The sequence below is a fragment of the Xyrauchen texanus genome, chromosome 1 (assembly GCF_025860055.1).
Source record: "Xyrauchen texanus isolate HMW12.3.18 chromosome 1, RBS_HiC_50CHRs, whole genome shotgun sequence".
Classification (NCBI taxonomy): domain Eukaryota; kingdom Metazoa; phylum Chordata; class Actinopteri; order Cypriniformes; family Catostomidae; genus Xyrauchen; species Xyrauchen texanus.
Genome location: NC_068276.1, coordinates 688,208 through 711,088, shown reverse-complemented (window position 1 = coordinate 711,088; position 22,881 = coordinate 688,208). Strand labels below are relative to the sequence as shown.

Here is a 22,881-nt window from a genome sequence, read left to right as displayed (position 1 = left end):
CCACCATTGTGTCCTTGAGCAAGGCACTTAACTCCAGGTTGCTCCGGGGGGATTGTCCCTGTAATAAGTGCACTGTAAGTCACTTTGGATAAAAGCGTCTGCCAAATGCATGCTGTGGAGATGATGGAGCTGCTTCATATTGGCTGCTTTGCTCATACACTAAATCTTGCATTGCAAGCTGTGCTGAATCTTCAAGCCATCTTTCGGTTGCTTGGAGAACATTTAACTCACTTTTAACACCACCCGGTGGACATTTCATGTCGGAAGTGGTGTGATGCGTGCTATGAACCACGTAATGTCATTTAGCAAAAATGGTGCAGAATTCACACCATTTTCATGGTAACAGCCTGCAGAATTACAGAACTATTCCTTTTTCTATTCCTATGACTTACTGTAATATGTGAGTTTGTGTAGTCTAATCTAAATCTTATTTTCAGTTCTCATCTCTAGCTTTCTCTTTTCTCAGTGTCTCATTCACACTATGAGCTTGTGTTCCCAAAGGGGGTTTTGGTGAGGATTGGGGTGTTAGGGGGCGTGGGGGGTGACACTGCTTCCTGTTGCTGGGTTACAGTCTCCAGGCTGAAAGGCAAGCATGACCGGTTGTTATGGTGACATCAGCCATGTGAAGGCTGAATGAAGTTTGGATGGCAGGGAATGAGGCCGTGTGTGTGTTTGACACCCACACCCACACACACACACATGAATGAAAGTGCTTGATAAGGATAGACAGGGTGCATGAGGGATGCTAGTGAGATAGAAGCCTCCGTTGTTGTTTTAAGAATGAATAGCTCAGCAAAGCTGTGTGTGTGTGAGAGAGAGTCAGGTTTAGGGCTATAGGAACGGTATAATATAATATAATTTAATATAAAACAGAAGTTCTGGTCCTTGAATCTGATTGGACGAAATAGAGGTGGAGATTTTGAATAAACTTTGTTCAGTGATCATTTCTGGAGATTGCATATTTACTCCTGTAGGTGGCGACAAATAAGCATTTTTTATGTCATTAGTGAGTCAATCAATCACTGACAAAATTCTGTTTTTTGTCTGAAAAGATAATCAATATTATTTACTAGTTTGTTGAACTATAAAAGTGGTATTGCTTAAATAATAAAACAAAATACAATACATTACAATATTATAGAATATAATGTTATATAGAACATTATAATACAATATAATGAAATATAATATATTATAATTTAATTTAATTATTTAAAATATCCCTAGAAGTGAGCTAAACCTGACTAAACCTCCCTTTAGTGACATATGAGGACGTCCTCAATAAGTACAATTATTTTAAATCATTAATGATTTTATACATACAAAAAACAAAACAATAGAAGTCTATGTTATGTTTCCGTTTAAATAGATAAATGTGTGTGTGTGTGTGTGTGTGTGTGTGTGTGTGTGTGTGTGTGTGTGTGTGTGTGTGTGTATGTATGGTGGGCCCTGAGCCACTGCATTAGGGGGAGGGGTGTTAAGAGTTTAGTCACGGGCAGATGAGCACAAAATACACATACACACACACACACACACACACACACACACACACACACACACACACACACACACACATCACAAGAAATGTGCAGAAACTGCCCAGACGCCTGACACTTCTCACATAGACGGCCTCTGTTTCACACACAGACACAGACACAATAATGAACAGCAGACAAAAGCAGGCTTATGTGAGAGAGAGAGATGGCCGTGACAGGCTCTTATAAGAGAACATATACAGTATATTTATATATATATATATATATATATATATATATATATATATATTTATTTATACAGTATAAATGTGTGTGTGTGTGTGTGTGAGAGAGAGAGAGACAGAAAGCAAACAATTACTTAAAGGTTTTCTAAGGTTAGAAACGTGCTGTGTTCACATCATGTCAGAATGACAGTAATTACAACTGTCCGACTAAAAAACCTTCACATCAAGAACTCGTAATTAGAGGTTGAAAATGGTTTTTTTTGCACTTGACCCCGGTGACGTCATGTAAAAACTAGAGGTCAACCGATAGTGGATTTCACCAATACCGATGACTGAGGTGTGGTAAACGCAGATAACCGATTAATTAGACGATAGTTTTTAAAATAAATTTATAGAATGACAAAATAATTATTCTTATTCTTTGCTTGCTTTGATGGGCATAGACAGAGTCCCAGATGCAGTTTATTGTTCAACCAAAATCCCGAAAATAACCGTCAAAATGAAGATTTGGTGAATAACAAGGGACTTTTAAGTATAAACAAGCCCGAGTCACACCGGGGGCTCTTAATTAGAAATGACGAAATTATGAAAAAACTATTACCATAGATTTTTGCCAATAAGGATTGTTCCAAAAAGCAAATATCGGCACCGATTAATCGGTAAAACCGATATATCTGTCTCCATCTAGTAAAAACTAAAATGGCAGAATTATATACCTTGTAAGCTCTTCTCATGAATAGTAATTACATGATGTAATGTTACACATTTCTCAATGTACAGTATAGTGTAGTGTTAATACTGTTTTATTAAGTCAAATGTATTATTTGTAATTTAGTGTTATGCAAACATAACTCCCTTTGTGTCATATGTACGACTGGTTTCAAACAGTTTTCCCGATTTGATCCACTTCTGATTTACAAGATCTCATAATTATTTCGAATTCTGAATCTCCACGACAGAAGAAATGTTTGACCCTGAATTGAAAGAGATGAATGCTCTCCATTAATGCATACTTTGGAAACGCTAATGTTACGACACTGAAAAACAGAGTTTACGACGTAAAAAGGACAAGTGTGGACGTGGCCTGAATCATTAAGAGTGGTTACTGATTTAAAGGAATATTCCGGGTTCAATACAAGTTAAGTTCAATCCACAGCATTTGTGGCACAATATTGATTACGACAGAATAGAATTTCGACGCACTCCTCCTTTTCTTTAAAAAAAGCAAAAATGGAGGTTACAGTGAGGCACTTACATTGGAAGTCAATGGACCCAATTTTTGGAGGGTTTTAAACAGAAATGTGAAGCTTATAATTGTATAAAAGCACTAACAATAATTCTTCTATTTGAGCTGTAAATTTGTTTAAATAGTAATTTTTACAGTCATTTTAGGGTTTTATATTGTCATTACACAGAAAAGATTAATAAGCGATTTTTTTCACACTACAATCATGGTTACATTCATATTGTTTATGTCTTGTGTCTATACTTTTGGGACAATGAGTATCTGAACGTTAAAAAATTGGCCCCATTCACTTCCATTGTAAGTGTCTCACTGTAACTCTTTTTTTAAGAAAAGGAGGGGCTAGTCGAAATGAATTTTTGTGGTAATCAATTTATCTGCAAAATCCTATATCGGTCGACCTCTAATTCTGGGTTCCCAGAATTAGAGGTCGACCGATATAGGATTTTGCAGATGCCGATAACTAAGTTGGGAAGACAAGCCGATAACCGATTAATCAGATGGTAGTTTTAAAATTGATACTGAATAAAAAAAACAACATTTATAGTAGGGATGCACCGATACCACTTTTTCTCTTCCGATCCGATACCAGTGTTGTTTTTATGCATAATCAGTTTCGAATATCTTTACATTATTGTGTGAAACTAATTGGGTGTGTCTTTAATATGTAAAGAAACACAAACCTCTAACTACACATTAGTTCAATATAAACATATCGCTTATTAAGAAACACTTTATTATCAACTAATATACTGGATAATGTAGCAGCAAAATTAACAGTGATTCCAGTCTTCAAGTCTTCAGTAGAAAAGAAACCAGTGTTTTATTATTTATTTATTTAAATTTTTTTCAATTTGCATCTGGACTTTTTCCACTATCAAAATGTCACTGCATGTTGTCATTCTCTGTCCAAACACACTCACGGTTCATTCAAAGCTCTGATTGTGATGAGTCAGTGAGACAGACACTCGGTTCACCACTTTTTGCTGGCTTCATAAAGCTGAATGAAGTAAGGATACATTACATCCCCATCTGCCATTGTTTTATGAATGTCATCTCTGATGTCTTGTGATATTTTGCGGAGTATTAACGCTTGAATTCATCGTGACATTTCGGTCTGGATGACGCAGAGATATGTGGTGTATTTTCAGAGAAAGCTTTGACTTCATTAGTGCTGAAAATATCACAGAGCCTTAGGGAGAATGAGACAGACATGAGAGAGAGAGAGATCAAAAGACAATTAAAGAAACAAGAGTGTGTCAATGTGTGTGTGTACGCTAATTAGACACCTCAGCCGTCTCTCTCAGAGCCTCACGGAATCTGTCTTCCTGTTTCCTGCCAACAGACAGCACTTTTCCATCTCACTGATGATAGTGACTCACTTGGTTTAAAGCTTAAAATTTTGTTCTTTAGGGTGGGCAAGTTCTTGTTGTTAATTAGACTGGGAGTTTCTGGGGGCACCAGGAAAATCCTCCAATCACAAACTGCTGTCAGTATGTTTCCTCCATCACTCATTATTTGATCATTTTATGAACACAGAGGATTCAGACATTCTACTACACTGGCATACTGTAGGGTTGGGCATTTTGGTCATTTTGTCTAATCGAGTACTCTAACTAATTACTGGAGTACTCTGACTAATTACTTGAGTACTCGGACTAATTACTTGAATACTCGGACTAATTACTCAAGTACTCTGACTAATTACTTGAATACTCTGACTAATTGCTCGAGTACTCTGACTAATTACTTGAATACTCAGACTAATTACTCGAGTTCTCTGACTAATTACTTGAATACTCTGACTAATTACTCAAGTACTCTGACTAATTACTTGAATACTCTGACTAATTACTCGAGTACTCTGACTAATTACTTGAATACTCTGACTAATTACTCGAGTTCTCTGACTAATTACTTGAATACTCAGACTAATTACTTGAATACTCTGACTAATTACTCGAGTACTCTGACTAATTACTTGAATACTCAGACTAATTACTCGAGTACTCTGACTAATTACTTGAATACTCAGACTAATTACTCAAGTACTCTGACTAATTACTCGAGTAATCTGACTAATTACTTGAATACTCTGACTAATTACTCGAGTACTCTGACTAATTACTTGAATACTCTGACTAATTACTCGAGTACTCTGAGTAATTACTTGAATACTCTGACTAATTACTCGAGTACTCTGAGTAATTACTTGAATACTCTGACTAATTACTCAAGTACGCAGACTAATTACTTGAATACTCAGACTAATTACTCAAGTACTCTGACTAATTACTTGAATACTCTGACTAATTACTTGAATAATCTGACTAATTACTTGAATACTCAGACTAATTACTCGAGTACTCTGACTAATTACTCGAGTACTCGGACTAATTACTCGAATACTTGACTAATTACTCGAGTACTCAGACTAATTACTCGAGTACTCTGACTAATTACTCGAGTACTCTGACTAATTACTCGAATACTTGACTAATTACTCGAGTACTCAGACTAATTACTCGAGTACTCTGACTAATTACTCGAGTACTCTGACTAATTACTCAAATACTTGACTAATTACTCGAGTACTCTGACTAATTACTCGAGTACTCAGATTAATTACTTGAATACTCTGACTAATTACTCGAGTACTCTGACTAATTACTTGAATACTCTGACTAATTACTCGAGTACTCTGAGTAATTACTTGAATACTCTGACTAATTACTCAAGTACGCAGACTAATTACTTGAATACTCTGACTAATTACTTGAATAATCTGACTAATTACTTGAATACTCAGACTAATTACTCGAGTACTCAGATTAATTACTCGAGTACTCTGACTAATTACTTGAATAATCTGACTAATTACTTGAATACTCAGACTAATTACTCGAGTACTCTGACTAATTACTTGAGTACTCTGACTAATTACTCGAATACTTGACTAATTACTCGAGTACTCTGACTAATTACTCGAGTACTCTAATTACTCAAGTACTCTGACTAATTACTTGAATACTCAGACTAATTACTCGAGTACTCTGACTAATTACTTGAATACTCAGATTAATTACTTGAATACTCAGATTAATTACTCAAGTACTCTGACTAATTACTTGAATAATCTGACTAACTACTCAAGTACTCTGACTAATTACTTGAATACTCTGACTAATTACTTGAATACTCTGACTAATTACTCGAGTACTCTGACTAATTATGAGTACTCAGACTAATTACGAGTACTCTGACTAATTACTTGAATACTCAGACTAATTACTCAAGTACTCTGACTAATTACTTGAGTACTCTGACTAATTACTTGAATACTCAGACTAATTACTCAAGTACTCTGACTAATTACTTGAATACTCTGACTGATTACTCAAGTACTCTGACTCGAACCAACAACCTTCTGCTTAACAGTTTAGTGCTTTAGCCCACTACACCACCACCACTTCTGACTAATAAATCGAGTACTCAAGGGGCAATGACATGCACATAACTGTGTATATAATAACACGTCTGACAAACGTCTTTGGCTCTTGTTGTTCCAGTGTTTCCTCTATTAATTTTTATACGCTGTTATAAAATAATCTGTTACAAATTGTACAAAAGATTGCATAATTAAAATATAATGCATCATATGCAGTGCAGGCAGGTGTAATTACACTCTATTTTGATTAACGTACTGATAGCATTGCAGCGTCGTATATCAGTTTGGTTGCTATGAGACGCCTCTGACAATCAATGTACCCCTCAAAACCAAAACATAATCAATTTCAAAATTAAAAATAAGCTCCCTCTTTGACACATTTAATTTTACTAAATTAAATTTAGTAAAATTTTAACTAATTTTGATTGAATTTTGTCATGAAATTGAAACGTGTAAATCTTGAATTGTGTTAATGTTAGAGTGAATTGCTATGTACATTTATGTATTTATTTGTGTTGGTTTAAATGTGCAATTCACATTGACATAAAACTTGATTGAGCAATCTTTATAAAAAGTATTATTTTTTAGATGTTTTAAGCTTCACTAATTCAATTTTGTTATAGATCACACAATTAAATTCCAAAAATGTGTTATGAAAATGGAAAGTGTAATTTTGTCTTATTTATTTATTTTCTTTTTGGAGTGTTCGCCATTAACTTAAGAATTCCTACAGTAAAAGGAAGCAAATTTGTCTTTTGGACATGTTTTTCAGAATATTAAAGCATTATAGTAACTAGGCAAATGTTAAAAAGATTTCTTAAGAATGTGTTTGAGTCTCCTCCTTGCATAGTGTGCTAATAAACAAGGGCTCATATTTCTGACTCTGAACGCAATGTGAAAATGTGTCCATGATACAAAGGTGCCTTTAAGGCTGAGTAGCCTGTGAGGAACATTTTGAGGCACCTTTCGCACCTGGATCATCCTGGAAAATCCTAGACAGGTGGCAAGCCTAACTGTTTCACATACTGTTTCTAAACCGAATGGAGTGTGCAAGTATTCCATTCCGAACACATCTGTAATGTTTGAAACTTTAAAGGCAAACTTCCCTGTTTTTCCTTATCTCACATGTTTCTCATCTTCTCTACATTTCTCTCTTTCATCTGTTCCTCCTCCACACTGGCAGCAGTTTCACTGTATTCTTACACACACTCCCACACACACAGAAGTCAGTTTTATGATAGATTTGTCCTCATTATGTGTAGTGGTCCACTGATATTAGTTTTTTAATGGCCGAGACCGATATATAGAGAGCAGGGTGGCCGATAGAACGATATAGTGCCGATATATCACACAATTTAATGTAGCAAATAACATAAACATAAAATAGCAAAATAAATGATAAACGTTTATTTAGCACTATATTTACTCTATTTCACACTAAACATGTGATCCTGAAGTTTTTGATTCTGGCTGATAGAACATGCGCTTCAGAGGAAGATGGCTGGATTTTTGAGAGGTTTGTGTATTTGCAAATGGTATGTAATAGAAGTTTTATTGATATTTACATTTTATCATTAGAAAAGAATGTTAAAAGTTACAGGGAACTGCCGAGGAGAGACTGATAGAATACGTGCTTCAGAGGTAAATAAATGAACGATCCACTGGATGCTGAATTTGTGTGAGGTTGGTTTATTACACCTGTTTAAACGAGATATGCGCATATTTACAGGGTGGCCGATAGAACGATACAATGCCAATATATCACACAATTTAATGTAACAAATAATATAAAATTGCTAAAAAATTTATAAATGTTTATTCAGCACTATATTTACTCTATTTCACACTAAACGTTAACTTTGTAAAAAAGAATCTAAAAAAATGATATTGTATTTTAAATTGGAGGTAGCAGTTTATTCTGATTTCTGTTTAGTCATACAATCTTAGTAATGTATTTGCACATGAAGAAATGGTTAATATATTAGGAAGGAGGAAATAACGGTACACACAGAAGTCCAGCAACCATGGATGGCATGTCCATGTTAGCGATCGCATTTACTTAAAAAATACAGAATTAAACCAATTGTACATTCAGTGCATAGTGAATAAAACATTTACTTATAGGACACGTGAAGCGCTTTTACTTTGAAATTGCACTCACGCAGCAATCTCCTGACAGTATAAACCATAGACTGTAAAAAAAGATGGACGAAAACCCCTTCGCTCTTTTCCATTGGTGAGAACTGAAGCCGCCAGTGTCCCGATATGGCGCTGACATCTTGGGACTTGAGTCTGCGCAGTTGCGATTTCGGGACCAGACCTGCGCAGTAGTGAGCAGGAAGTAAAGCCGTGAAATCAAGGCCCCGCCCTCACTCTCGCTGAATCAATCGCAAGCACACGCCCCTGCACTTTTGACTTTTGACTTATGACGGTGTGAAATAATTAATTATAGAAATGTAGATATTAAATTTAAAGCTCCAATCTCCTCAGTCCTCCGAACATCCCGAAAAAAAGTCAGTTGGTGCTTCAGTGACTACTTCGCTCAGAGAACCTGTCAATCTCAGCTGTCAATCATGATGTCACAGCAGCGTTTTTATAGCATCAAATAACTAAAAACAAACTTATTTTGAAAACAAACACCTGAAATGACATCAACGTGATAGAAACGCCAGTAAATAACAGAAACTATCTTTAGGAAAAAGATATGTGAAGTGTAATTTAATTGTTTAGTTGGTCTCACGTCCCGCTGAATAACATGGGGAGGCGGGGTTTATGACCTACACTAGGACCAGTCACCGGGGGGCGATCAAGACGTTTTGGCTTCACTTTTGAGGGCTTGTGCGGCACACTTGGTATAAACATTCTGGATCACCTGATTCGATTGTCATGGGCTGCATCCAAAACCAGGAGAATACTGCCTATGGAGGCTGCATATGGAGGCAGGTGCTTTTCAAACTGTTCTGAGATCAGTTTCCTTAAGAGTTCCATTCATTTAAAATTTAGCTGTCAGTTAAGCCATTAACTAATTAGGAGCAAGCTAGCAAGTCAGCTGCCTACGTTTTCGGATGTAGCCATGGACTGACTGTCATGATTTAAAGATATCTATTTGCTTGTCTCCTGACCAGCCGTGTCTGTGAAAAACGTCTCGGGTTATAACTATAACCCTTGTTCCCTGAGAAGGGAACGAGACACTGCGTCGTTGAAAACGACTCTTTGGGGAACGCTCCTTAGCGTGCGCCTCTGAATTATGAATGAAACTATTCCAATCTTGATTGGTGTTGCGTCATGACGTAACATGTGACGGCATAACCGGATGCATAAAAGTGACGCCGGTACACACACACATTAGCCTAGCGATGAAGCAAGCCGCTCTCAGGCATTGAGGGGCATGGCAGGACGACGCAGTGTCTCGTTCCCTTCTCAGGGAACAAGGGTTATAGTCATAACCTGAGACGTTCCCTTCCGAGGGAACTCGCACTGCGTCATTGAAAACGACTCTTTGGGGAACGAATGCCCACTAGGCCTCGCACCAAAAAAAGGCCTGCCCTAGAGTGAAACTGAACTCAGGCACTCAACTAGGACGAGAGCACACGTGCGGCAGGCGTACTAGGGAGGTGCAGACTATAAAACCTGATGAAAGTGTGCGGGGTAGCCCAACCGGCTGCCTCACAGATCTCCTGGAGGGGCACTCCCGATAAGAGAGCCCTAGAGGACGCCATGCCTCTAGTTGAATGAGCCCTTATGGCCAAAGGTGAACCTTGTAGGCCGAGATAATAGACTGAACAATCCAATTACTAATGGTTTGTTTCGAGGCAGGGAGCCCCTTCTTAGGTGACCCAAAACACACTAAAAGTTGGTCCGACCTCCTTCAAGAAGAGGTCCTCTCGAGGTAAATGCCCAAAGCTCTGACAGGGCAGAGCAAATGGAGCCTCTCTTCTTCTGCTGACACATGAGGTGGAGGATGAAAAGCCTGCAGGACCGTAGACCGTGCCGTGTTAGAAGGCACCTTAGGCACATAGCCAGGTCTCGGGTGCAGAATGGCTTTAACTCCGCCAGGGGCAAACTCCAAGCAAGCTGGTGTTACTGCCAGGGCTTGAAGATCTCCCACCCTCTTTAGAGAGGTAATAGCTAAGAGGAAAGCCATCTTGAACGTCAGGTCCTTGGGCTGAAGCCGACTGAAGGGGTCCGAAGGGGCCAGGGATAACCCTTCGAGAACCACCGCCAGGTCCCAGGCAGGAACCCTGGACCTGGTTGTCGGTCTCATCCTCCATGTACCACGGAGAAAACGAATGACCAGCTGGTGCCTCCCCAGAGGCCCATCACTCAGTGGTGCATGGAAAGCCGAAATGGCAGCCACGTACACCTTAAGTGTGGAAGGGGAGAGACCCGCAGAGAAACGATTTTGAAGGAACTCCAGAACTGAAGCCACCGGGCAGTTAATTGGATCTAATTCATGTTCTCTACACCAAGTGGAGAACACATTCCACTTGAGGCCATATAATCTCCTAGTAGGCGGAGCCCTAGAGCTAAGTATGGTTTCAACCACCCCGCTGATAGACCAGCATTTAGGTACTGAACCCCTCAGGGGCCAGACCCACAGTTTCCACAGCTCTGGACGAGGGTGGAAAACTGTGCCCCCTGCCTGAGACAACAGATCCCTCCTCAGAGGAATCTGCCGTGGCGGAGCTATCAGGAGTGAAATTATGTCTGAGAACCATACTCGGGCCGGCCACATCGGGGCAACCAGAAGTAGACTGATGTCCTCTTGGCGGACCCTTTCCAGGACTCCCGGGAGCAGAGCGATCGGGGGAAATGCGTACAGGCGAGGCCTCGGCCAGGCCTGTACCATGGCATCCAACCCCAGTTGGGCTGGATGTGAGAGGGAGAAACAAAGTGGACAGTGGGACGTCCCTCGAGACGCAGATAGATCCACTTCTGATGGTCCAAATTTGTCCCCTATCGACTTCACCACCTCTGGATGAAGTCTCCATTCCCCGGGCCTCAGCCCCTGCCTCGACAGGATGTCTGCTCCCTGATTCTGAACCCCCGGAACATACATTGCTCTGATAGACAGTATTTTCCCTTGGGACCAAAGAATTATCTGATGCGCCAGTCTGCACAGAGGGCGTGATCTGAGTCCCCCTTGTTGGTTCAGATAAGCTACCACTGATGTATTGTCTGAACGTACTAGGACATGGTAACCTTAGATGTCTGGAAGGAAGCTCCTCAGAGCCCTGAACACAGCCAACATCTCTAGACAGTTTATGTGCCAAGAATGATGATGGTCCTGCCACAGACCCCTGGCAAAGCGGCCGTCCATGACCGCGCCCCAGCCAGTGAGGGAGGCGTCTGTCGAAACGGTTTTCCGGCGACATGACGCTCCCAACACTGGCCCTAGGGACAGGAACCAAGGTTTCTTCCATATTAGCAGAGAACGAAGGCACCTGCTCGTTACTCTGATTATACGAAATGGATTCCCCTTGGGGGAAAACCCCTTGGCTTTCAGCCACCACTGGAGGGGCCTCATGTGTAGAAGGCCCAAAGGTATAATGTTGGATGCCGCTGCCATGAGGCCCAGCAGTCTTTGAAACTGCTTTACAGTGATGGCCTGGCCTAGCTTTAACCTGGACACCATCGCCAGAACGGACTCGATACGTGCAGGAGACATGCGTGCCTGCATCGTAACCGAGTCCCACACAACACCCAGAAACGTTGTGCACTGGGATGGTTGTAACACACTCTTTTTTGTGTTGAGTCTCAACCCCAAACTTCGAATATGGCCAAGGACGACATCTCGATGCCGAACCGCCATTTCTTGAGACTGGGCCAGAATGAGCCAGTCATCGATATAATTCAGTATGCGGATGCCCTGAAGTCTCAGAGGAGCAGGAGCTGCATCCATACATTTGGTGAATGTGCGGGGAGAGAGTGCTAGGCCAAACAGAAGAACCCGATATTGGTAAGCTTCGCCCCGAAAGCGAACCTCAGGAACCTCCTGTGACATGGAAGGATGGGTACATGAAAATAGGCGTCTTTTAGATCTATCGTGACAAACCAGTCCTTGAATCTGATCTGACTCACGATGACAGGAATGGTAAGCATTTTGAACCTGAACCTCCTCAAAGGCCGGTTCAAAACTCTGAGATCTAAAATCGGCCTCAACCCCCATCCTTTTTGGAACTATAAAGTACCGGCTGTAAAGACCGGACTCCCTGTCTGAATGAGGAACACGTTCTATGGCCTCCTTCAGCAGCAGAGATTGCACTTCTTGTTCCATCACCTGAGCCTGCTCCGGAACCACTGTAGTCTGCACCACCCCAGAGAATTTGGGGGGCGGTGCCCGAACTGCAGTCTGTACCCTGATTTTATTATATGCAGGACCCATGCAGATATGTTGGGAAGATGATTCCATGCCTCTACAAAATCTACTAAGGGAACCAGCCTCTCGAGGCTGGTCTCGGGTGTTTTTGGAGCACTGTTCTCGACTTCCTGAAGCGAGATACCGACAGGATTTAGTCGATACAGTTCTTGTGACCACAATTGATGTGTGTTTTTTATTTTTTGACGCGGTGTGCGTTCGCTGGAAATTGATGTGGCCCGAAGCGTCAGAGACGGCGGGAACCGACACCGACTTCCTGAGGACTCCGCTGCGAGAGCAACCTCAGTTGCTCTGCAGCGGGGGACAGCCCTCCGAGGTTCTACCACCTCGGTAGGACCTCTTTCCCGAAGCTTCTACTAAGGGAACCAGCCTCTTGAGGCTGGTCTCGGGTGTTTTTCAAGCATTGTTCTCGACTTCCTGAAGCGAAAGACTGGCAGGATTTAGTCGATACGGTTTCTGTGACCACCATTGATGCTTGTTTTTTATTTTTTGACACGAACTGCACGGTGTGCGTTTGCTGGAAATTGATGTGGCCCGAAGCGTCAGAGACGGCAGGAACCGACACCGATTTCCTGAGGACTCCGCTGCGAGAGCAACCGCGGTTGCTCTGCAGCGGGGGGGACAGCCCTCCAAGGTTCTACCACCTCGGTAGGACCTCTTTCTCGAAGCTTCAACTAAGGGAACTAAGGCTGGTCTCGGGTGTTTTTCGAGCACTGTTCCCGACTTCCTGAAGCGAGAGACCGGCAGGATTTAGTCGATACGGTTCTTGTGACCACAATTGATGCTTGTTGTTTTTTTATATTTTTTATTTTTTTGACACGAACGGCACGGTGTGCGTTCGCTGGTAATTGATGTGGCCCGAAGCGTCAGAGACGGCGGGAAACCAACACCGATTGTGTGCCGCCATGTAAGCCCTACTTATTAAAGCAGATGTATCTCTGCAGGGCTTACTAGGCAGCGCCGGGGTTTTAGCCCATGTCCCGTGCCCCCAAAACATCGTCTGTAATCAAACACTGGGGCTGGAGATACGGGACGAATGCGGTTTACCCCACGATCTCGTTTTAGATATCTTTGTGGAGATCGGGGAAAAACTCCTCATAAGCTTGGCCAAAAACTGGCGTGCTTGGCTCACGGTCGTCCGCATCGATGCTGAGCATATCCACTTCCACGGAAGCAGTGAGCTCAAGCATTGGGACCTGATCATGGGCAGAAGAAGCCGCGACGCGGGCTTCTGCACCACTCACAGTAGGCTCGGGATCCTCAAACGAAGAATGAGAAAGTGCTGCAGCAGTCTCATTCTCATCTACAAAATCCCGCTGTGAACCCCGCGATCTCAATCGCCGCGCTGCCTCAACAGACGCGGGACCAAAACCGTGGGGAACGCGAGCCTGACCGTGCTCATCAAAGCACGCCAACCGGGAGCGCAGCACTCTCATGGGTAGTGCTTCACAACTTTCACAGGCAGATCCCTCGAGAGCTGCCTGTGCGTGCTGCGCTCCCAAACAGTTCACACATAAAGCGTGCGTGTCCCTACCCGTAATGAAACGAGGGCAGGGGTGCACGCACTTCTTGAACTGTTCGGTGGCCATAATATTTTTAAATCAGACAAACAACACCAAATAAGACAAACAATTTCAACATAGAGCGCTTACTGAAGAGCGAAAGCTAATGTGTGTGTGTACCGGCGTCACTTTTATGCATCCGGTTATGCCGTCACATGTTACGTCATGACGCAACACCAATCAAGATTGGAATAGTTTCATTCATAATTCAGAGGCGCACGCTAAGGAGCGTTCCCTAAAGAGTCGTTTTCAACGACGCAGTGCGAGTTCCCTCGGAAGTGAACAACGAGCGACAGGACATTTTCTCATCGCTTTCTTTGTATTTCTTTGCATCGGGTAGCCCCGCCCACTGTGAAATCTCATTAGCCCATACTCACACTCTTTATAACTATACATCTTCTGATTGGCTGTGATTGTGTCACTTTATTCAGCAGTTTCATGTTCAGTGTGGAGACAGAAATCTCATTTCAGTGTGTCTGGTTAGTACACTGTTACTTTAAAAAATATGCTGAAGACAATGCATTTTTACAGCTCTAGTTTCAATCTTTTTAGTATGATCATATAATGACAAAAGGAAAACAAAAACAGAAGATAGGAATACATCAGCTGTGCCAGAATAGTACCTTTAGCCTCAGTCATAGCATTATTGAGGTCCTGTCCCTTTAAGAGAGATGCTACTAAAGATCAATTCATGTACACATCATCAGAACATGACATCATTGAGGGTATAGGGAAGCTGTTACCATGACAACCACCATCCACTCTAGATGAACGCAGCTGGGGTGTGAAAATGAAAGCTTTATAACTGCCATGAGCTCAGTTAATGCCTGTGATCTATAGCATGAGACCAGAAACAGATTACACCTCATCATTTAGCCAAGGTTAAACACTCTTCTTCTTCTGTTGCTAAGAGTAAATTGTTCATCAGAAATATCCAGACCACCATAAACCTATTCCTTTATACATTTATTTATTCCACATTTTACCTTAACATTCCCGAGAACCTGCAGTTATATTTGAGAAAAGAGAATGACCTCTGAACTTCTGACACTTTGATGTTACTCTTATCTAAAATGGGAGAGAAATCAATAACAGAATTTACAGAAACAACAACATAAAATACTCTGTGAACAATCAATCAAAAAGATTAACATAAAGTATTCTGTAAACTAACAGACAGAACAATCATTTTAGTATACTGTAAAAACTAAAAAGATCAGCACACAGTATTCTGTACACAAATCAACTCATATTATTCTGTGAACTAATCAATAGAAGGATCAGATCACAGTATTCTATAAAATACAGAATGATCAGCTGTATTCTATAATCTACCAGACAGAAAGATCAGCTCACAGTATTCTGTAATCTACCAGACAAAAAGATCAGCTCACAGTATTCTGTAATCTACCAGACAAAAAGATCAGCTCACAGTATTCTGTAATCTACCAGACAAAAAGATCAGCTCACAGTATTCTGTAAACTACCAGACAAAAAGATCAGCTCACAGTATTCTGTAAACTACCAGACAAAAAGATCAGCGCACAGTATTCTGTAATCTACCAGACAAAAAGATCAGCTCACAGTATTATGTAATCTACCAGACAAAAAGATTAACTTGCAATATTCCAGTAAACTACCAGACAAAAAGATCAGCTCATGGTATTCTGTAAACTACCAGAAAAATGATCAGCTCACAGTTTTCCAGTAAACTAACAGAAAGAAAGATCAGCTCACAGTATTCTGTTAACTAACAAACAGAAAGATCAGCTCACAGTATTCTGTTAACTAAAACAGAAAGATCAGCTCAAAGTATTCGGTTAACTAACAAACAGAAAGATCAGCTCACAGTATTCTGTTAACTAACAAACAGAAAGATCAGCTCACAGTATTCTGTTAACTAACAAACAGAAAGATCAGCTCACAGTATTCTGTTAACTAACAAACAGAAAGATCAGCTCACAGTATTCTGTTAACTAAAACAGAAAGATCAACTCACAGTATTCTGTTAACTAACAAACAGAAAGATCAGCTCACAGTATTCTGTTAACTAACAAACAGAAAGATCAGCTCACAGTATTCTGTTAACTAAAACAGAAAGATCAGCTCAAAGTATTCTGTTAACTAACAAACAGAAAGATCAGCTCACAGTATTCTGTTAACTAACAAACAGAAAGATCAGCTCACAGTATTCTGTTAACTAACAAACAGAAAGATCAGCTCACAGTATTCTGTTAACTAACAAACAGAAAGATCAGCTCACAGTATTCTGTTAACTAACAAACAGAAAGATCAGCTCACAGTATTCTGTTAACTAACAAACAGAAAGATCAGCTCACAGTATTCTGTTAACTAACAAACAGAAAGATCAGCTCACAGTATTCTGTTAACTAACAAACAGAAAGATCAGCTCACAGTATTCTGTTAACTAACAAACAGAAAGATCAGCTCACAGTATTCTGTTAACTAACAAACAGAAAGATCAGCTCACAGTATTCTGTTAACTAACAAACAGAAAGATCAGCTCACAGTATTCTGTTAACTAACAAACAGAAAGATCAGCTCACAGTATTCTGTTAACTAACAAACAGAAAGATCAGCTCACAGTATTCTGTTAACTAACAAACAGAAAGATCAGCTCACAGTATTCTGTTAACTAACAAACAGAAAGATCAGCTCACAGTATTCTGTTAACTAACAAACAGAAAGATCAGCTCACAGTATTCTGTTAACTAACAAACAGAAAGATCAGCTCACAGTATTCGGTTAACTAACAAACAGAAAGAACAGCTCACAGTATTCGGTTAACTAACAAACAGAAAGATCAGCTCACAGTATTCGGTTAACTAACAAACAGAAAGATCAGCTCACAGTATTCTGTTAACTAACAAACAGAAAGATCAGCTCACAGTATTCTGTTAACTAACAAACAGAAAGATCAGCTCACAGTATTCTGTTAACTAACAAACAGAAAGATCAGCTCACAGTATTCTGTTAACTAACAAACAGAAAGATCAGCTCACAGTATTCGGTTAACTAACAAACAGAAAGATCAGCTCACAGTATTCGGTTAACTAACAAACAGAAAGATCAGCTCACAGTATTCTGTTAACTAACAAACAGAAAGATCAGCTCACAGTATTCTGTTAACTAACAAACAGAAAGATCAGCTCACAGTATTCTGTTAACTAACAAACAGAAAGATCAGCTCACAGTATTCTGTTAACTAACAAACAGAAAGATCAGCTCACAGTATTCTGTTAACTAACAAACAGAAAGATCAGCTCACAGTATTCTGTTAACTAACAAACAGAAAGATCAGCTCACAGTATTCTGTTAACTAACAAACAGAAAGATCAGCTCACAGTATTCTGTTAACTAACAAACAGAAAGATCAGCTCACAGTATTCTGTTAACTAACAAACAGAAAGATCAGCTCACAGTATTCTGTTAACTAACAAACAGAAAGATCAGCTCACAGTATTCTGGTTAACTAACAAACAGAAAGATCAGCTCACAGTATTCGGTTAACTAACAAACAGAAAGATCAGCTCACAGTATTCTGTTAACTAACAAACAGAAAGATCAGCTCACAGTATTCTGTTAACTAACAAACAGAAAGATCAGCTCACAGTATTCTGTTAACTAACAAACAGAAAGATCAGCTCACAGTATTCTGTTAACTAACAAACAGAAAGATCAGCTCACAGTATTCTGTTAACTAACAAACAGAAAGATCAGCTCACAGTATTCTGTTAACTAACAAACAGAAAGATCAGCTCACAGTATTCTGTTAACTAACAAACAGAAAGATCAGCTCACAGTATTCTGTTAACTAACAAACAGAAAGATCAGCTCACAGTATTCTGTTAACTAACAAACAGAAAGATCAGCTCACAGTATTCTGTTAACTAACAAACAGAAAGATCAGCTCACAGTATTCGGTTAACTAACAAACAGAAAGATCAGCTCACAGTATTCGGTTAACTAACAAACAGAAAGATCAGCTCACAGTATTCGGTTAACTAACAAACAGAAAGATCAGCTCACAGTATTCGGTTAACTAACAAACAGAAAGATCAGCTCACAGTATTCTGTTAACTAACAAACAGAAAGATCAGCTCACAGTATTCGGTTAACTATCAAACAGAAAGATCAGCTCACAGTATTCGGTTAACTATCAATCAGAAAGATCAGCTCACAGTATTCTGTTAACTAACAAACAGAAAGTTCAGCTCACAGTATTCTGTTAACTAACAATCAGAAAGATCAGCTCACAGTATTCTGTTAACTAACAAACAGAAAGATCAGCTCACAATATTCTTGTGTATATATATATATATATATATATATACACAGTTTAAGTTATAAGTTTACATACACTTCGGTTGAAGTAATTAAAAAAAAAACAGATTTCATATTAGCAATCTATCATATTGGCAAGTCATTTAGTACTTTGTGCATGACAAAAGTCATTTTTCCAACAGTTGTTTACAGAGAGATTGTTTCACTTTTAATTGACTATATCACTATTACAGTGGGTCAGAAGTTTGCATACACTAAGGTAACTGTGCCATTAAGTAGCTTGGAAATTTTCAGAAAATTATCTCAAGCCTTTAGGCAATTAGCCAATTTGTTTCTGACAGGCTAATTGGAATCAATCGGAGGTGTACCTGTGGATGTATTTTAAGGCCTACCTTCAAACTCAGTGCCTCTTTGATAAATAAAAAGAAATCAACCAACACCTCAGAAAACAAATGGTGGACCTCCACAAGTCTGGTTTATCCTTGGGAGCAATTTTCAAATGCCTGAAGGTACCACGTTCATCTGTACAAACAATAGTATGCAAGTATAAACACCATGGGACCACTTAGCCATCATACTACTCAGGAATCATACTACTCTACGTCTCCTAGAGATGAACGTAGTTTGGTGCGAAAAGTGCAGCTCAATCCCAGAATAACTAGTGCAGAATAACAAGTGCAGCAGTTCAAACAATTGAAAGCACAGGTAGTTCCAGTCAGTTTAAATCACCGTTCGATATTAATGAGCTGTATGTAACTATAGCAACATAACATTACAGAGCAAGCAGAGTGAGCTACAGCAATTGAAAACATTTCCTAACCACTTTCTTCAGCATAGCTAATATAATGGACTTCAGCTTGTTTTGCACGGAGGGATTGAAATCAGGACCTATTAAATGCATCTTTCGCTGTCCGGCAAAGCAATGCAAGACCATTTAAACTGTAATGTGTGTATACTATGTTGCTGTGCTGAAGTGCTGTGCAATTAAATTCACAGTTTTGTCCAAGTGTGTGGCCGCACTACTTTGTCTCTGTGTCTGAACAGGTGGAGCTGCAGATCTAACGGCCCTTAGATAAAATTAACCATTATTTTTTGTTAATTCAGTCAAAATTTACACTGCAAAAAAATCGATGACAGCTGTAACTAATCAATTCTGGCAAGTGACCATGGTATAAGTGGGATAGGTGTGCATTAAACGATTTTAAATGCACGTCGTGTCGGGTGGTCCTTTATCTTTACCTAGTGCATTTAAAATAGTTTAAGGCACACTTAACCATGGATTATCCCTTATACATACACACACACACACACACACACACACACACACTGTGCTTCAGTCCTTGGTCGATGTTCTCAGTAACAAAACAGTTTGAGTACAGAAGTCTGAACTGAATTAGGTCTTATCAAATTCAATTACTCCCAGTGAGACATTTCATTTGGCGGAAGAGTGGGTGAATTATGACGGATGCTGTGTGAATGTGTTTGTGAGTGTGTATCTGAGTGTATGCTTACAGTGTGAGTTTGTGTAAGGGGGATCCCAGAGGTCAGATTGCTTGGCCACTCAAAAGCTTTTACACCAAAAATCTCTCATTCATAATCCTTTGTGTTTGCAGCAAACATCCTCCTAAAGATATTCAACACTGTGAATGTGTTAAAACACACAATGACTGATATCACTGCAAATAATTGTAAGGGCCATCTCATGAAAGCTTGTTCTTAAATCTTTGCAACGAGATCCTTTCACTATGTGTTGGGAGTAAAAGTTTGGTTTGACTCATTCCAAAGACAAGATCCACACAATCCATTTGTCATTGAATAATGTCTCTTTTAACCCTTCTACAGTCTACGTCATTTTTGAATAAATGGAATGACGTAAACTAACGATCATTTAAAGTGACATGCTACAATGTTGTCAGATCTGCTGTGAATGATGTTCAGTTGGGAACAGAGCTGTAAGACAGAGACATAGCAGAGGACAGAAGATAGATTGAGCTCGACCTTGTTGGTGAAACCGAACCAGACTTCAAATTGCATGGTCATTATGTCATTCAGGGGATCACAGAACAGCACGAATTAGATTTTGCAGAGCATATCTTCTCAGCAAACCTGAAACCCCAAATGGATCTTATGTAACAGCACTCAAGAAGGGACTCCAGTGGGGGCCTGGATAGCTCAGCGTGTAAATGGTAAATGGTCTGCACTTATATAGCGCCTTTTTAAGCCTTAACATTATTCAAAGAGCTTTACACTGCGTCTCATTCACCCATTCACACACACATTCACACACCAATGGCGGCAGAGCTGCTTTGTAAGGTGCTAGCCTGCCATTGGGAGCAACTTGGGGTTCAGTGTCTTGCCCAAGGACACTTCAGCATATGGAGTCGTGTGGGCCAGGATTCGAACCACCAACCCTGCGATTAGTGGCCGACCCGCTCTAAGAACTGAGCCACAGCCGCCCCTACAGCAAGTAAAGATGCTGACTACCACACCTGGAATCGGAAGTTTGAATCCAGGGCGTGCTGAGTGACCCCAGTCAGGCTTCCTAAGCAACCAATTGGCCAATTGAGTCATGTTGGATTAACCTCCTGGTGGACACTATAATGTGTGGTTCTCACTCTCGGTGTGGTGTGTGGTAAGCTGTGTGTGGATGACGTGAAGAATAGCATGAGCCTCCACATGCGCTAGGTCTCCGTGGTAACATGCTTAACAAGCCACATGATAAAACGGTCTCAGACGCAACTGAGATTCATCCTCCGCCACCCAGATTTAGGTGAGTCACTATGCCACCACGAGGACTTGGAGTGCACTGGGAATTGGGTATTCCAAATTGGGGAGGAAAATAACAAAAAACAAAAAGGAACTCCAGCTTTGGTTTGCCAACCACTTTCATGCAGTGTTACGCCACTGTTACACCAAAATATACAGTACAGTGATCCCACACCGTAAAAGTATTTGGACACTTATATCACTCCTAAAAATTTGAATTTCATTGCATTAAAAAATATTAAATCAAAGGGAATCTGAAAACAAATGATTCTAGAGCTTTTCTCAGAAATAACTTCATATAGTTAAATAACATTTTTGCTCAATGAATTTGAATAAACTGGTGATTTTAATGGATGTGTGAAGTGAGTTCCCCTCAAGTTCACACATGTCCTAGCTAGGGATGTCTCAATTATACAGTTTCACTATTAACCACGATGAGAAATGTCACGGTAAATTTAACCGTAAGAATTTAGAATCCATAGGTAAAAAACGTAAAACGTTTAATTTATTCATATTCACTTAAATGATTGTTACTGAATGACAGAGAGTTACTGAAAACAACAGATATAAAACATTCAGACAGCAGTCATATAATGGTACACATCCTACACATAGGACAGAATGTTCCACTTGACCGATAGTGGATTTTGCCGATAGCAGTAACTAAGGTAGTGGGAAAGGCCAATAACCGATTAATCGGCCAATAGTTTTTAAAATGGATTTACAGAACGTATAGAATTTTAAATTTCCTAACAATTATAGGCAGAGATATAGAGGCTACAAGATTCCAAAATGAATAAAATCCCAGATGCAGTTTACTGTGCAACCAAAATCCCAATAATAACCATAGAAAATGAAGATTTGGTGCATAAAATGGGACTTTTAACTATAAACAAGACCCTGGATTACACTCACTTATTTTGAAATGATGGAGACTTGGCTCCATTACAATCCTCTAAATTTAAGTATTTACCAAATTAAGCTCTCTATAGCCTACATTCACAAGATTAAATCTACTGGCAACCATCAGCATAGATTTGTGCAGATAACCGATAGTTCCAAAAAGCAACTATCGGCACAGATTAATCTGTAAAACTGATACATCAAATTCACAGCATTCAACAATACATTTCAATCTTACTCATTATCGTTCTCTAAAGGGTTATGAGACACTATAGTGCATTGTTGTGTCATCAGTGTCTCATAAATATTAATGAGACCGCGTGGCCTTATCCAGTGAGAATGGGCTATCTCATGATTATTCATTAAACAACATGACCAGCGCTTCAAACTCTCAAGCACCTCAGTGTCCGTTGAGAGAGTTGATAGTCCCAACGCGAGTCCCCCGCACCGCGCACTGCAGACAGAGGGACAGGATAGTCTTTCAATCATTGCCAAAACCTTTTAAATGTCCGCGCAGCACGAGTGGTTTGTCCCAGACACAAAACCTGTCGATCC

General features: G+C 40.0%; 1 protein-coding gene across 1 annotated transcript in view; it reads left to right on the top strand.

Moving 5' to 3' along the window:
• Positions 1-22,881, top strand: part of LOC127648178 (histone H3) — a 1,095,985-nt gene that overhangs the window by 556,667 nt on the left and 516,437 nt on the right. The window contains exon 6 of the mRNA XM_052132788.1: positions 14,799-14,822. Coding sequence (XP_051988748.1) covers positions 14,799-14,822 — 24 coding nt within the window. The remainder of the gene's footprint in view (positions 1-14,798; positions 14,823-22,881) is intronic.